This window comes from Mchenga conophoros, linkage group LG22, assembly GCF_057382185.1.
Source record: "Mchenga conophoros isolate Kocher_MC1m ecotype Shallow Benthic linkage group LG22, M_conophoros_male_GT1.1, whole genome shotgun sequence".
Classification (NCBI taxonomy): Eukaryota; Metazoa; Chordata; class Actinopteri; order Cichliformes; family Cichlidae; genus Mchenga; species Mchenga conophoros.
In genome coordinates this window covers 6,907,839-6,921,114 of record NC_140546.1, presented here as the reverse complement: position 1 = coordinate 6,921,114, position 13,276 = coordinate 6,907,839, and the positions used below count along the sequence as shown (strand labels likewise).

Here is a 13,276-nt window from a genome sequence, read left to right as displayed (position 1 = left end):
GTGTGTGCCTCTCAGCAAAATCACTCACACCCCGAGCACAGGCTGCTTGCTTTATTTATAGGCCAAAATGGGTTACATAGCACTTCCTCTTTTAACGGAAAGGGGAGAGCTCAGGCATTGTCTCAGCTATCTAACCTCTGCACACAAACTGAAAAATAACGACACAGCAGTATATCGTGCTTATCTGACATCACAGACACTGAAGTAAAGAATGCATCGTATATCATGTCTTGTCAAACATCTCAAACACTGAAGTAAGGAATGCATTGTGTTTTGTTTAACAATAGGCTTGGTTATGTGAAAATATATGAACACTTGATTATATTGTATTTCATAAAAATCCTCTATCACAACTCCTCACTGCAGGCATGTCATGTGCCTGCCTGCTTCAAGTCCTCTACCATAATCCCTGTCCCCAAGAAACCTAGGATCACTGGACTAAATGACTACAGACCCGTGGCTCTGACATCTGTGGTCATGAAGTCATTTGAGCGCCTAGTTCTCTCCCATCTCAAGACCCTCACGGCCCCCCTCCTGGACCCCCTGCAGTTTGCATATAGAGCCAACAGGTCGGTAGACGACGCCATCAACATGGCCCTACACTTCATCCTGCAGCATCTGGACTCCCCAGGAACCTACGCCAGGATCCTGTTTGTGGACTTCAGCTCTGCCTTCAACACCATCCTTCCAGACCATCTCCGAGGCAAGCTTTCCCAGATGAATGTGCCTGATCCCATCTGCCGGTGGATCACTGACTTCCTGACGGACAGGAAGCAGCATGTGTCTCGGACTCCCGGACCATCAGCACCGGCTCCCCTCAGGGCTGTGTTCTTTCTCCTCTGCTCTTCTCCCTGTACACCAACTGCTGCACCTCCACCCACCAGTCTGTCAAGCTAATCGAGTTTGCAGATGACACCACCGTTATTGGGCTCATCTCGGACGGGGATGAGTCTGCCTACAGGAGGGAGGTTGAACGTCTGGTGTCTTGGTGCAGCCACAACAACCTGGTGCTGAATGCCCAGAAGACAGTGGAGATTATTGTGGACTTCAGGAAGCACACAGCCCCACTCCCCCCCCCCCCCCCCCCCCCCCCCCCCCCCCCCATCATCCTGACTGACACCCCATCCCCTCTGTGGACTCATTCCGCTTCCTGGGTACCACCATCACCCAGGACCTGAAGTGGGAGCCCACCATCACCTCCGTCATCAAGAAAGCCCAGCAGAGGATGTACTTCCTGAGGCAGCTGAAGAAATTCAACCTGCCAACACGGACGATGATGCAATTCTACACTGCAATCATCGAGTCCATCCTCACCTCCTCCATCACCGTGTGGTACGCTGGAGCCACTATCAGGGACAAACAGAGACTGCAGCGTGTTGTGCGCTCTGCTGAGAAGGTGATTGGCTGCAGACTCCCATCTCTGCAGGACCTGTACACCTCCAGGACATTGCGGCATGCAGCTCGGATCTCAGCTGACCCTTCTCATCCTGGACACAGTCTGTTTGACCTGCTCCCCTCAGGCAGGAGGCTCCGGTCCATTCGCACGAGAACCTCTCGCCATAAGAACAGTTTCTTCCCCTCTGCTGTTGGACACATGAACAATAACCATATGACTGTTCCCGCCACTAACACATGACCCTACGCTGAGTTCACTGCATCATTCCATGTTTGGCACTGATCACCACCTGCACTCATGTATATATCTTTCTACGTAGCACTCTTAATTCTTATTCTCATGTATATATCTCATGTATATCTCATGCATATATCTTTCTACGTAGCACTTTTAATTCTTATTCTTACTTTTATTTTTTCATGTCTATTTAAGCGCAACTTATGACACTATGTTTGCACTGAAGCACCGCAGCAATTTCCTGATGTTGTAAACCTGCTCAACATTTGGCAATAAACCCCTTTCTGATTCTGATTTCTGATTCTGATTCTGAACTAGCTTTATAACCTTTGTAAACACCTCTTTGTATATCAAATTAGATTTAAATTTACTTCTACACTTTACATTATGATAACCAGTGGTGGTAATTAATTACATTAAATTACGCTGTTTTAGCAGTAAGGGTAACAAAATAATTGTTTACATAGTTAAAACGACATTACCTTTACCGAACGGTAAATGCAATGTATTCCTAACGTTGTTGAAGTAGGTCAACTGCGCTCTGTATGTGCGTAATGGAGGCTGAAGCATCAACCCAGCCAAAGTTTTTAAATCAGGGAACACTTTGTAATTGAACTGATCAGAAGTCAGCACAACTTAAACGTTGTTTTTTTTCTGATCGGAGGACATTATCCTTGTCTGCGCTCATTCTCCATCAGTTATGCTGCAGCTACCGATCTGTCACTGCCAGTCTGTCAAAAGCAGTCAGGCTTCACGCATCAGTAACTCTTCAGTGCTCTATCATTGGTACATTCAGGTCTGAGATGATATTGGATCCCCTCATGGGATTGAAAAATATTGATTTTTTCACCTGTATTATGCGCATAAAGTTGAAAAGCTTTGCGCATCCGGACCAAGATTAGTATTAGTATTACTATAAAGCCCAGATCCCACACCTGTGCAATGTTCATGCTGTCTAATCAGCACCTCGACATGCCACACCTGTGAGGTGGGACGGATTATCTCGGCAAACCTGAAGTTCTCACTAACACAGATTTAGACAGATTTGTGAACAGTATTCGATAGTAATGGGTCCTTTGTGTTTGTAGAAAATGTTTCAGATCTTTAAGTTCAGCTCATGAAAAATGGGAGCAAAAACAAAAGTGTTGCGTTTATATTTTTGTTCAGTGTATATACAGTAGACAGCACTCAGCAATCTTCCAGTTTGTAGAACTGTTACTGTATGCTATACTGGAAATATTTGTTACTCTTCCTGTAGTAAAAAAAGTATTAGAATGTTAAAATTAGTAATTTATTTTGGCACTAACCAGAAACACAGTAACAATGTGTACAGCAGGAACAGATGCACTTCTATGTTTAGTGTACGGATTCCTACCAGGTGAAGCACTGAAAATGTTATTTAAATATGTATATGTATTTTCAACTGGTGTTGTTTTGTGGTCTCATTCCCCAAGCAATTTGTTGCCTTATTTTGTCCCCAACACTCACTGCTGCTTCTGCAAAATCAGAGTGCTAAGTGCTGTCTACTACAGGTAACTCCACTTCAAAAAACCTGAACATTCCCTTTAGCTTACTATTTTAATTGGGGGGAGAAACTAAGAAAGCAATTACTGACCAGATGAAAAGGCTGCACATGAAAAAGGCACAACAGGCTACACTGTTAAGAGAACTTAACCACCCAGTCTATTGAACATTTACATTCATTCCTTCATGTTACTGTTAACTACACCCGTGTTTCTATGAACTGTTAGGGTGGAAAACCTAAAACGTGTAGGGCAGAGTGCCTTGAGGACCAAGGTTGGGTAACACTGACCTACACCACATCCATCACCCACATAGAGCTTGCGAGAATGCTGTTAAATTCACTGCGAAAGTCTGGATAGCTGTGATAACCAAGGGGCAGCTTTAGTACACATCCACATGTGTGGGCTTGTGGTCTGCGGAGGAAATCTGTAGTTTCTATGAACTCAATTAGTATGGCTTTATCCAACAGATTGGATCCTGTACAAAACTGCAGGAAAAGCTGAAGATAATTGAAATCAATTTCTCCAATGTACCTTTTCAGGTAAGGAGAAACTGTTGACTGGGCAGCTGTCATCTCCTCTGGAAAGATTAGAAGCTCCTTCACTGTTTTTACAGTCGCTTTTTTTTCTGCTATGAAATGATGCAGTCCTTCTGGTGGGAGTAAACCAGCTACAGAACCCACAACGGGACGCCAGCACTTGATTACAAACATTGGGGCCTGAATAAGTACTTTGTGTCCTATCTGTGCCAAAACAGGGAGCAGTGTGTCCTTGGTAAGAACCTGCTTGCACTCATGTGCATCAAGTACTTCCAGCAATTCATCTATATCCACTGAATTGAAGTCATCCAAAGCCTTCAGGAGAACAGATCGCTCTTCTTGTGAGACGTACAAAAGAAAGGAATCTTTTAAACTACTGGTTGTCGAGCCGTACAATATCTCCTCCAGAAAGGGTATTGCAAGCTTCACTGGGAAGTAACCAACTTGTTTCCACCCTACAACAAACACTCTAGCTATAGCCTGCCATTCTTCACACTGAAAGTCATGCCGGATGAATGGGACTTTCACCTCAACTCCCAATGTGCAGCTGTCATAGAAATCCATCCAAAATTCTGTCAGGCAGTCCCGCAAAACACCACTTCCTTCCCCCTGTTCAAGCTCTCCATTTGGTAACAACATTTTGATATTGACCTCAGATGAAATAATGTTTGAGTCCTTAAAGGCACTGATCAAATCAGTAAGACAATGACCTCTTCTAACAGTTAGTATTACGGGACAAGATCGTGGTTCAGGGGGTGCTTGGTCAGGAATATTGGCCTCTCCTGTCAGCCCCGGTGAGAGAGACAATGTGTGATGAGGTGGATCAGACTCTTTTTCTGTAAACAGTGTTTAACAACTGCATCAGAATCTTCACTGTCACCTACATTTGGCAGACCATCCCATGGTAATGTGTCATTCAGTTTCAAATATCCACTTATGGAAGCTCCATCATTAATTACAAAGTTTGATGGTTCTGAATTTATGTTTTCCACCAACAGATCATCAGCGGCCTGATTAGGTTCATTGCCAGTGAGATCTACCACAGAGGGCTGGGTTATTGCATGATCGGCCTCTATGTCTTGGGGCTGCTGTTGTGTTTTCTTTCTGGTACACAGATAAAGTCGCAGAATTTTGACTTTACTTTGCTTATACAACTCATCAACTGTACTGGAAGCATCCACATGCATCTGTGAGCTCTCAATATGAGTTGAATAGTGTGAAAGACTTTTGGTTTTTTTTGAGGTGCCATTGGGGAAAAACAGATTTTCAGCCATAAGTTTGATATTTGACACTGTTTCATTTTTATCTACAGATAAATGCCTTGTTCCACTACCACTTACAGACTTCACCTGTTTGAACCCACCCTTCTCCTCATCAAAATCCATCCAGCCAACCTCAATTCGTCTCACTGTTCGTTTTGCATTTGTATTTTCTGCCCACTGAGACAATTTCTTTTTAGGAGGCATTCCCTCAGCTCCTGTCAGTCTCCTGTCAGGCCTTGAGAGTATAGATTCTTTCCTGGATGGTGACGTCCGTGACAGTGTTGCTTGTCTGCAGAAGGCCACAGTGGAGACTCTATCGCCAACTTTGGGGATGTACTTTGCCAGGTCATTGTCTGTCATTAAGGGAATGACAGTTTCATCAATCTGAAAAATATAAATAACAAATTAATAAAATTGTCAATATTAAAAAAACAATGAATACATACAACTGCATATTTTAGAGTTGTTTTTTGCTATCTACTTTTGATAACAGATACTTTTGGTAATGTGGTACACATTTGTCCAACATAAGATGAACAAAAATTACTTTTAAAATTACTCTTTAAACATATCACGTCATTAATTAATGTCACTGATTAAACAAAAATATGAAATTCAATAAATTTTTTTAGAATGTGCATAGTAAATTGTGGATTGCGGCTCTCCGTTCAAAAACAAACACACGGACACAAACGCACGCACACAGCAACAGCTGCAGTGGCTTACATTCTCATCTTCAAGTTTCTTGATCACATCCCCCCATGGTTCTGCATCAAGAATAAAAACATAACACATAAGGTTGTAAATGAGTCTAAGTGTAAGAGATGAACAGGCTTGTCTTAAATTACTGTCCGGTGTATAAAATTGTGTGTGATGGCCTGGTGGCGCTGTTTTGGTACCTGCAGTGCTGGTTTCAATTGTTAATTATTTTTTTCTTTTAGAGGCTGTTTGCTAACCTTGGTAATGTTGTTTCTTACAGGCATCTTCTTACAATGTGTTGTGCATTTGTGTACAGTGCAGGGCATTTCTCCACCAACGGTTATCTTTACTCAGGCCACGGTTATTGAATTCTTTGTAACATAAACTAATTGAGCAAGCTAAGCTGTGTCTGTGGAGTCTTTCCTTTTGTTGCCAATGCTGAGCCAAGTTGGTAACATGAGCAAGTCACTGTTTACTGAAAAATATTCTTGTGACGTGCTGATAGTAACAGCTTTTTATCGCACTGCTAATTTTTTATGCACTTTTATATTTCTAAAAATCTGTTGACATCTGCTGTATTGATTTTATCCTTCTTCCTGTTGGACATACACTGATGCTGTGATTCAAAAGAGAAATCATTCAAATACAGACACCATAGAGATGTAAACTAATGAACCATAATCACTGATGAAATCTCAACAAACAAAAATAACACTGAGATACATCCACTGTGGACAATACACTGTATCATTTAGCAATCCTTTTGTCATGATTTTTTCCACTGGAAAAACTTCTTTTGGTTTGTATTATAGTTAGTTTTAAGTAATTTTTATATTTGATTTCCCAGAGGTAATGTTGCCCTTTACATTTCAGTGCACTAAGTGAATATAAGAAACTAATCATGTCTTTCAATTTTACATTTTTTTACAATACTTTTAATATTAATATATATTATTAAAAATATATTAAATTATTATGCAGTGATCTTGTCAGTATTGAATGCATGAAACTTTCACATCTCAGACGACATCTTATAACCAAGTACACGATGCTGAAAGACAAACCAAATTTTTTTCTGAGGCAGCAAAAGTCAGCGTTTTACTTTTGTGCTGTAGCCAAAGCCATTCTCCCAAAAGCTGGTAAGTCACACACAACTGGCAAACAGCTGTGTCTACCATTAGTTAAAGAGTTAACATGCAGGGAGGAGGCTGCCAAACATTTGAACTTTGTGCCACTTTCCAACGACACAGTGTCACTGCTAATAGGAGCCATGGCCGATGATGTTAAAAACTGATTGATCATATTAAAAGTAGTTGCTATTTTTCTATTCAGCTGCATCATGCTAATAGCTAGCAGCTAAATGTCCTTATCACAGAGAATCTCTTTGATATTTAGGTGTACAGAGTTGTACTATCCTTCATAAACACAGCCAGACCCGCTTGTCTATTCTTCCCGCTGTCGTTGTTGTGTCAGCCTGAAGTTGATAAAAACTGTCCATGTTTATGTATGTGTCCAGAGTTACTATGGTAGCCACTTCTCACACAGGATAATTAAGCTGCTCTCTCTTCAAGCCCCCTGATGCTGGGTAAGGGACACCAAGTCATCAACTTTTTAGCAAAGGATCTCCCGTTCCCCATGATGATGGACGGGATGATGGGGCTCTAGCTTCTCCTCTGGTTACAGCGCCTGATGTTGTTGTGGTTCCCTTGTCTGTTTCTCCTCAGCTTGACGGGGAAATCAGGCGGCTCGGTGAGAGGCAGCACCACAGAACTCTCCAGCCTTTTTAATTCAAGGTGCTCCAAAGGCTTGGGGAACAGGGCTGCCTCCTCGATCTAAGTAGGACGATGGGGGTATTGACTGGGGTGTCTTTTGTGTCTCAGCTGCAGGGGAGAGGTGGAGTAGCTGGTTCAGGCACGATCTGATATCCTCGTGTTGGTGTTGTTCCCAGATCATCATACTAAATGTTGTTCCAGGATCAACATTGCAAGTGACCAATCAGAATGTTGTGACGTCATACTTTTGCGACTTCGGGAAAAACCGGCGTAAAACAAAAAACTGTACTTAAGCTGCGAGAAACCGCCTCTGTCCGCCGATCAACGGACCCTGACCCTAACCCTTTAATAAACAGTAAGCAGAATTGATATTGTCCTTGCAACATTGGAATTTCATAAATGCACGAATGGCTTGGCACGCAAAAGAATAACGTCACAACAATGTGATTGGTCACTTGCAATGTTGAACCTGGAACAACATTTTCATGATGGTCTGGGAACAACACCAACACGAGGATATCAGATCATCCGCTGGTTAAGGGTGTGGTGTCAGGGCTGATCCACACAGCTGACCTCCATCATCTAATCATTATTTTTTTCTAAAGAAAATCAGAAAGATGTTTGATGAAGACTCCTCTTATGCTTCTTCCTGCTCCTTTTTGAACATGGACGTTATTTGGAGTTGTGGTTGCTCATTTTCCTTTTGTTTGCTTTGTTCTTTTCCTGTGAAAGGAACAGGAAGACGCCCTTATCCCACACGCACTGAACCTTTTTTTTTTTTTTTTAAACTTTATTCACGTACTGAACCTAACGGGTTTCCGGTAACGGTACATCGAGAGTAAACAAGATCAACAGTTATTCTAACAGTAACTACAAGATGAGGACAGGATGACTTCTTTTTTTTTCTGTTTCATCTGCAGGTAATAAAACCTTTTGAATCTTTGAGCTCTAACAGCTTTTCACATCTGCAGCGCGTTTGCTTTAACGTTGTGTTAGTCTGACCTTTGTTAACTGAACTTCCTCACCCACATTCAGGAATAATAACCGAATCCTCTTCTTATAGATTTAAACGTAGTTTTTATTGCTAAGCTTGTCTCACAGTTGGTCTTTGCTCACACTTGAAATAACTAAAAAAATAACTACAGGAGTTATATTTTTCATACTTTTTGGATATTTTATTTATCTAATCTTATAAAATATTAAAATGATTGTTTCACAGTGAAACACTCGCTGATAAATCACTTCACTGGATCTGCTGGAGTCCCACACGTCACACAGTTTGTGGGTGTTGCTGTGGTTGATGGCGTCGAGGCAGTTTACTTGGAGTGGTACAAACGTGAGTGCTTTAACATTCAGCCAAGCGCCTACAGAGCGCGGATTATTAGTTTGAAACAGCAGTTCAACCATAGTGAAGGTTACGGTATGTGGTTATTTCTTCTTATATACCTTCTATCTGATTATTATAAACCATGAGATACACCTAAGGAAAACTATTTTGCTAGTTGTTAAAGATTTAAAGTTCTAATGTTGTGCTTCTCAGATGAGATCAGGAATGATCAGACTTTACTAATATCAACATCTCTTAGAAAGCATGACAAAACAATGCGTTTACAGAATTGTTCAAAATTTTAGTCTTTTAGATTAATATATGCATCATAGTTCAGTCTCTCTCTCTCTCGTTCCACGTTTTTGCATCTTACAAACTAGAAGTGGCTGTGAATATGAGGAAAGCACTGGAGAGAAGTCTGGCTTTTTGAAGTATGGCTTTATTGAACCGGATCTGAAGACACTGTCATGGGCTTCACCGAAGGCTGACGCTGCCAAACAGAGCTGGGATGCTGACAGTAATAAAACAAAGCTAAATGAAGTTTTCCTCACTGACATCTGTCCAGAGCGGCTGAAGGTGCTTTTGGACGGTGGGAACAGCTCCCTGCAGAGAACAGGTAGAATCACATGACCTCATGAATGCAGTGGTGTTTATTTTATTTTGAGTTATCTTTCTAACAACACAGTTATCTTTTAAAGGACAAAGCTTTGAGGCTAATTTTGTATTTAATGATTTTGAAGGTGAATGAAAGAAGCTGTGTGCAAACACTGCTCTACTGCTACATATTATGGACAATTTATAGTTTCACATTTCTATCAGTAAGTTTGACACAAGACACAAATAAGGAAACAAATTTGTGGTGCACTGTTACTTATAGTGTTCTAATAATCAAGACCAGGTGACCAGCACACACAGCATTATGGACACTCGTGGTTTTCTCCAGTTTTAACATTATAACATATATTCTTTATAGTTCTACACTAAGTCTATGGATATAAATCCATTGGGTAGTTTTTATCCTTTATTTGTAGGTAAGGGGCCTCTCTGAAAAAGTGAGATATTCATAACTGATAATCAGTTATTTGCATGGGCAGCAAAATGTCAAGCTTCAACAAAAGAAACAAAAAAACAAACTCAAATGCAGACTTGAATTGAGAAAACAGGAGCTCAGATGAAAGCTGATCAGAACAAACTGCTGCCAAAAAAAGAATCTAGAAAAGAACAAAGACTATGGAGTCGACTACTGGGTCAAATCAAAGTCAAAACAGACAAACTGACAACTGTCAGAGGAAGAGACACGGCTGCATGCACACACAGAGCTGATTGGACACATGTGAAACCAGGCAGGAAAAGTAAAGCCAGAAGAAGAAGAAGCTAAGAACGAGTTGTGTCTTTGTGGATCCAGATAGAGTGTACAATAGATCATATGACAGATGGAAGCAGGCAGGAGTCTCTGTGGGTTGTGATATTTGCAAATAATGTTGTGATCTGTAGTGAGAGCAAGTGGAAGAGAGCCTGGAGAGGTGGAGGTGTGCTCTGAGGAAAAGAGGAATGAAAGTCTGTTAAAGCACGACAGAATATACACGTGTGAATGAGTGGGAGGCAGGTAGAAAGAGACAGAGTGGAGTGGGTGGAGACGAGTGTCAGGAGCATTCAGCAAGACTGAAAGAGAAGGTTTACAAACTGGCAGTGAGACATGCTATGAGGTATGGTTTGGAGACAGTGGCATTAACGAAAAGACAGGAGGCAGAGCTGAAGATGTTAAGATGTTCAGAATGGACAAAATTAAAAATGAATCCCTCAGAGGGGTAGCTCAGTTCAGGCAGGGCGGTTTGGAGATGAAGCTAAAGAGGCGAAGCTGAAATGGTTTGGACGTGTGCACCGGACGGGTAGAGGATATTTTAAGATGAAGGATGTTAAATGTGAAGGTGCCAGGCCGAAGGAGAAGAGGAGCCTCATGGATGTAGTGAAGGACAAGCAGAGGGTTGGTGTGACAGAGAGGTGAGACTGAGGTAGATAATCTGCAGTTGTGCCCATAAGGAGAGGAACTGAAAGAGTTCTTCAGCGTTTTCCAAACAGTGTATTCTCCAACTTTTCTTTTAGCTTCAGCTGCTGGTGGATGGATGGATTTACATGATTTTATATTAATGTTTGTGATTAAAAGAATGATTTTACATGAACTGAACCCATGTGTTTTCATTTAGTGCATTCATGAGTTCAACATTTCCATTCGTGCAGTAGTTACTGATAATATATCTGTGTTTCTAAAGTTGCATTTAGTTTAGATTGTGCCATGATACATCCGTATCCAGCTGCTAATAAGCTGGTGACACTCACTCTGTTTTGAATTACAGATTTAGTTTTGATTTTCACATCTTCACAGTTCATGTCAGTTATTTTCTACTGCTGCAGCCATGTTTTTCATCTAACACTTGTTTCGCTGGCAGTGTTTCTTTTTCTCTTTATTGAATTTCTTGTTTATTCTCATCTTCTTTCTTTACCTGTTTTTCCTTTCTCATTATTATTTCTTTCATCCATTCTCACTCTCTGACTTTCCCACCCTCCCACTCTCCAGTTCCTCCTTCAGTGTCTCTCCTCCAGAGGACTTTCTCCTCTCCAGTCAGCTGCCACGCTACAAGTTTCTACCCAGACAGAGCCGTGATGTTCTGGAGGAAAGATGGAAAGGAGATCGATGAAGTTGTGCCCCACAGAGAGATCCTCCCCAACAATGATGGGACCTTCCAGATGAGTGTTGATCTGAATGTTTTATCAGTTCGACCAGAAGACTGGAGCAGATACGAGTGTGTGTTTCAGGTCTCTGATTTCAAGAAGAACATTCTCACCAAAGTTTTGGTTTGGAATCCAAGAATTGCAGCTGTTACTACTGAATAACTAATGGAGATTCTAATAGACAAGAAGAAACAAATTCAGTGCTTGTATATATAAAGTTATAACTGTTTTTTTATTCCAAAAATGCAAGATATCAATGTTATTAGTATTCTTAAAATGAATCCAGTTTAAATTTCAGGTTCACAGTTTATACCAGGGGTGTCAAACTTATGACCCGTGAAACCAAACAAGCAGGAAAGATAAAGAAGAGATTAGCATGAAAACAACAAGACAGGGGTGGTTGTTACAAGGATAAGTGGAAAAGAATGGATGGATGTATTTCAATTAGTTCAATTAGTCAGTATTGTATAACGAAATAACAAGTACTATTGTTGGGAAGCCTATCAGTGACACCTTGTGAAGTTAATCACAATCACTCGTTGCTCTTCCAGCTTAATCAACACAGCAGCCAATTTAGCTAGTGATTCTGAGCCTTACGGTGCACTGGACATTTCCTTCTGTGTGGTGGCCAGCATTGTTATGCTAGTCTAGGCAGTTTAATGAACATTCTTGTGTCTTTCTGAAGGTGTTATTAATTATTCACATTTACAAATTCTGTTTGCATTGTTGTCTAATTATTGTTGTCCCACCGGGAGGAGAAACTTGGGTCCAAAATGGGATCCTATTGGTGGCTCAGCTTGTTAATAAAGAGGGACAATTACTTACATACAACCAATTCCTTGTGTAACCGGTTTCTGCTTCATCCCGCTGCAACAGTTCGGCCCAAACAGACTCCTCGACTCTGCGTTGTGTTGTGTTTTTTAAAAAGACAAGCAGTCTCTTATCGATCGTTGCCACTTTATTGCCTGAATGGAAACAATGGTGTATTATCAGTGCACAGGCTCGCCACACACCACTCCGCACAGCACATTACGGCAGAACATCTCATTAGCATTCCGCTTTAGCATACAGTTTTACACAATAATAAACAAATGAAAAGTACATAAAACTGATGCTGGACATGTGTCCGCTAAGCACTTATTACACTCGGTGCCCATCAGCCAATCAAACATGTTTTATGTGCCTGTACTACTTAGCTATATCGTGTGCGGAACAATACAACTCACCTCTCGTATGGCTACGGCAGACTGGGAGCGATTACTGCAGCCAGCCACACCGAGAGGGGGGACGCTGTTTCCCCATTACACTGACATTTGTGGCAAGTGGAATAATACCACATAAACACTGTTACACTTGCACAGTCAGTGGAATTCTCAGTGGTGCTTGGTGTCATTTCCTCAGATACTTTAATGTTATATAAAAACACTGACAGCAATATCTACCTCAGTCGCTCTCCCCGATCCAGCTGAGTCAGCAGTGGGAAAAATCTGCTTTTCCCAGGAACAATAAGAGAATATGTAGTTTATTCCAAGAAGATATCGTTTCTCTCCCATATATAATATCGTACTGAAATCGATATGTTTCGGATATCAACTGGAAGACAGTCTGGATGATCCCCCATAAATATCTAACTGTAAATAAGGTGAAGGAAGTTTAATTTCAAACTCTACATAAATGTTACCCAGCCAGTCACCACATTGTAAAATTTAAAAGAGACATAAATAATAATTGCACTTTCAGTGGGGATCATCCAGAAACTGTGACACATCTTTTTTGGTACTGTTCTTCTAG

At 41.2% G+C, this 13,276-nt stretch overlaps 1 protein-coding gene across 1 annotated transcript; it reads left to right on the top strand.

Moving 5' to 3' along the window:
• Nucleotides 1-8,329: 8,329 nt before the first annotated feature.
• LOC146548680 (hereditary hemochromatosis protein homolog) lies at nucleotides 8,330-12,441 on the top strand (the record flags this gene model as incomplete). The annotated part of the gene is made up of 4 exons (XM_085263107.1): nucleotides 8,330-8,348; nucleotides 8,648-8,848; nucleotides 9,093-9,371; nucleotides 11,331-12,441. Coding segments are annotated over 4 exons (816 nt in total), but the record flags the coding sequence as incomplete, so codon positions are not given.
• Between the last annotated feature and the right edge of the window lie 835 nt (nucleotides 12,442-13,276).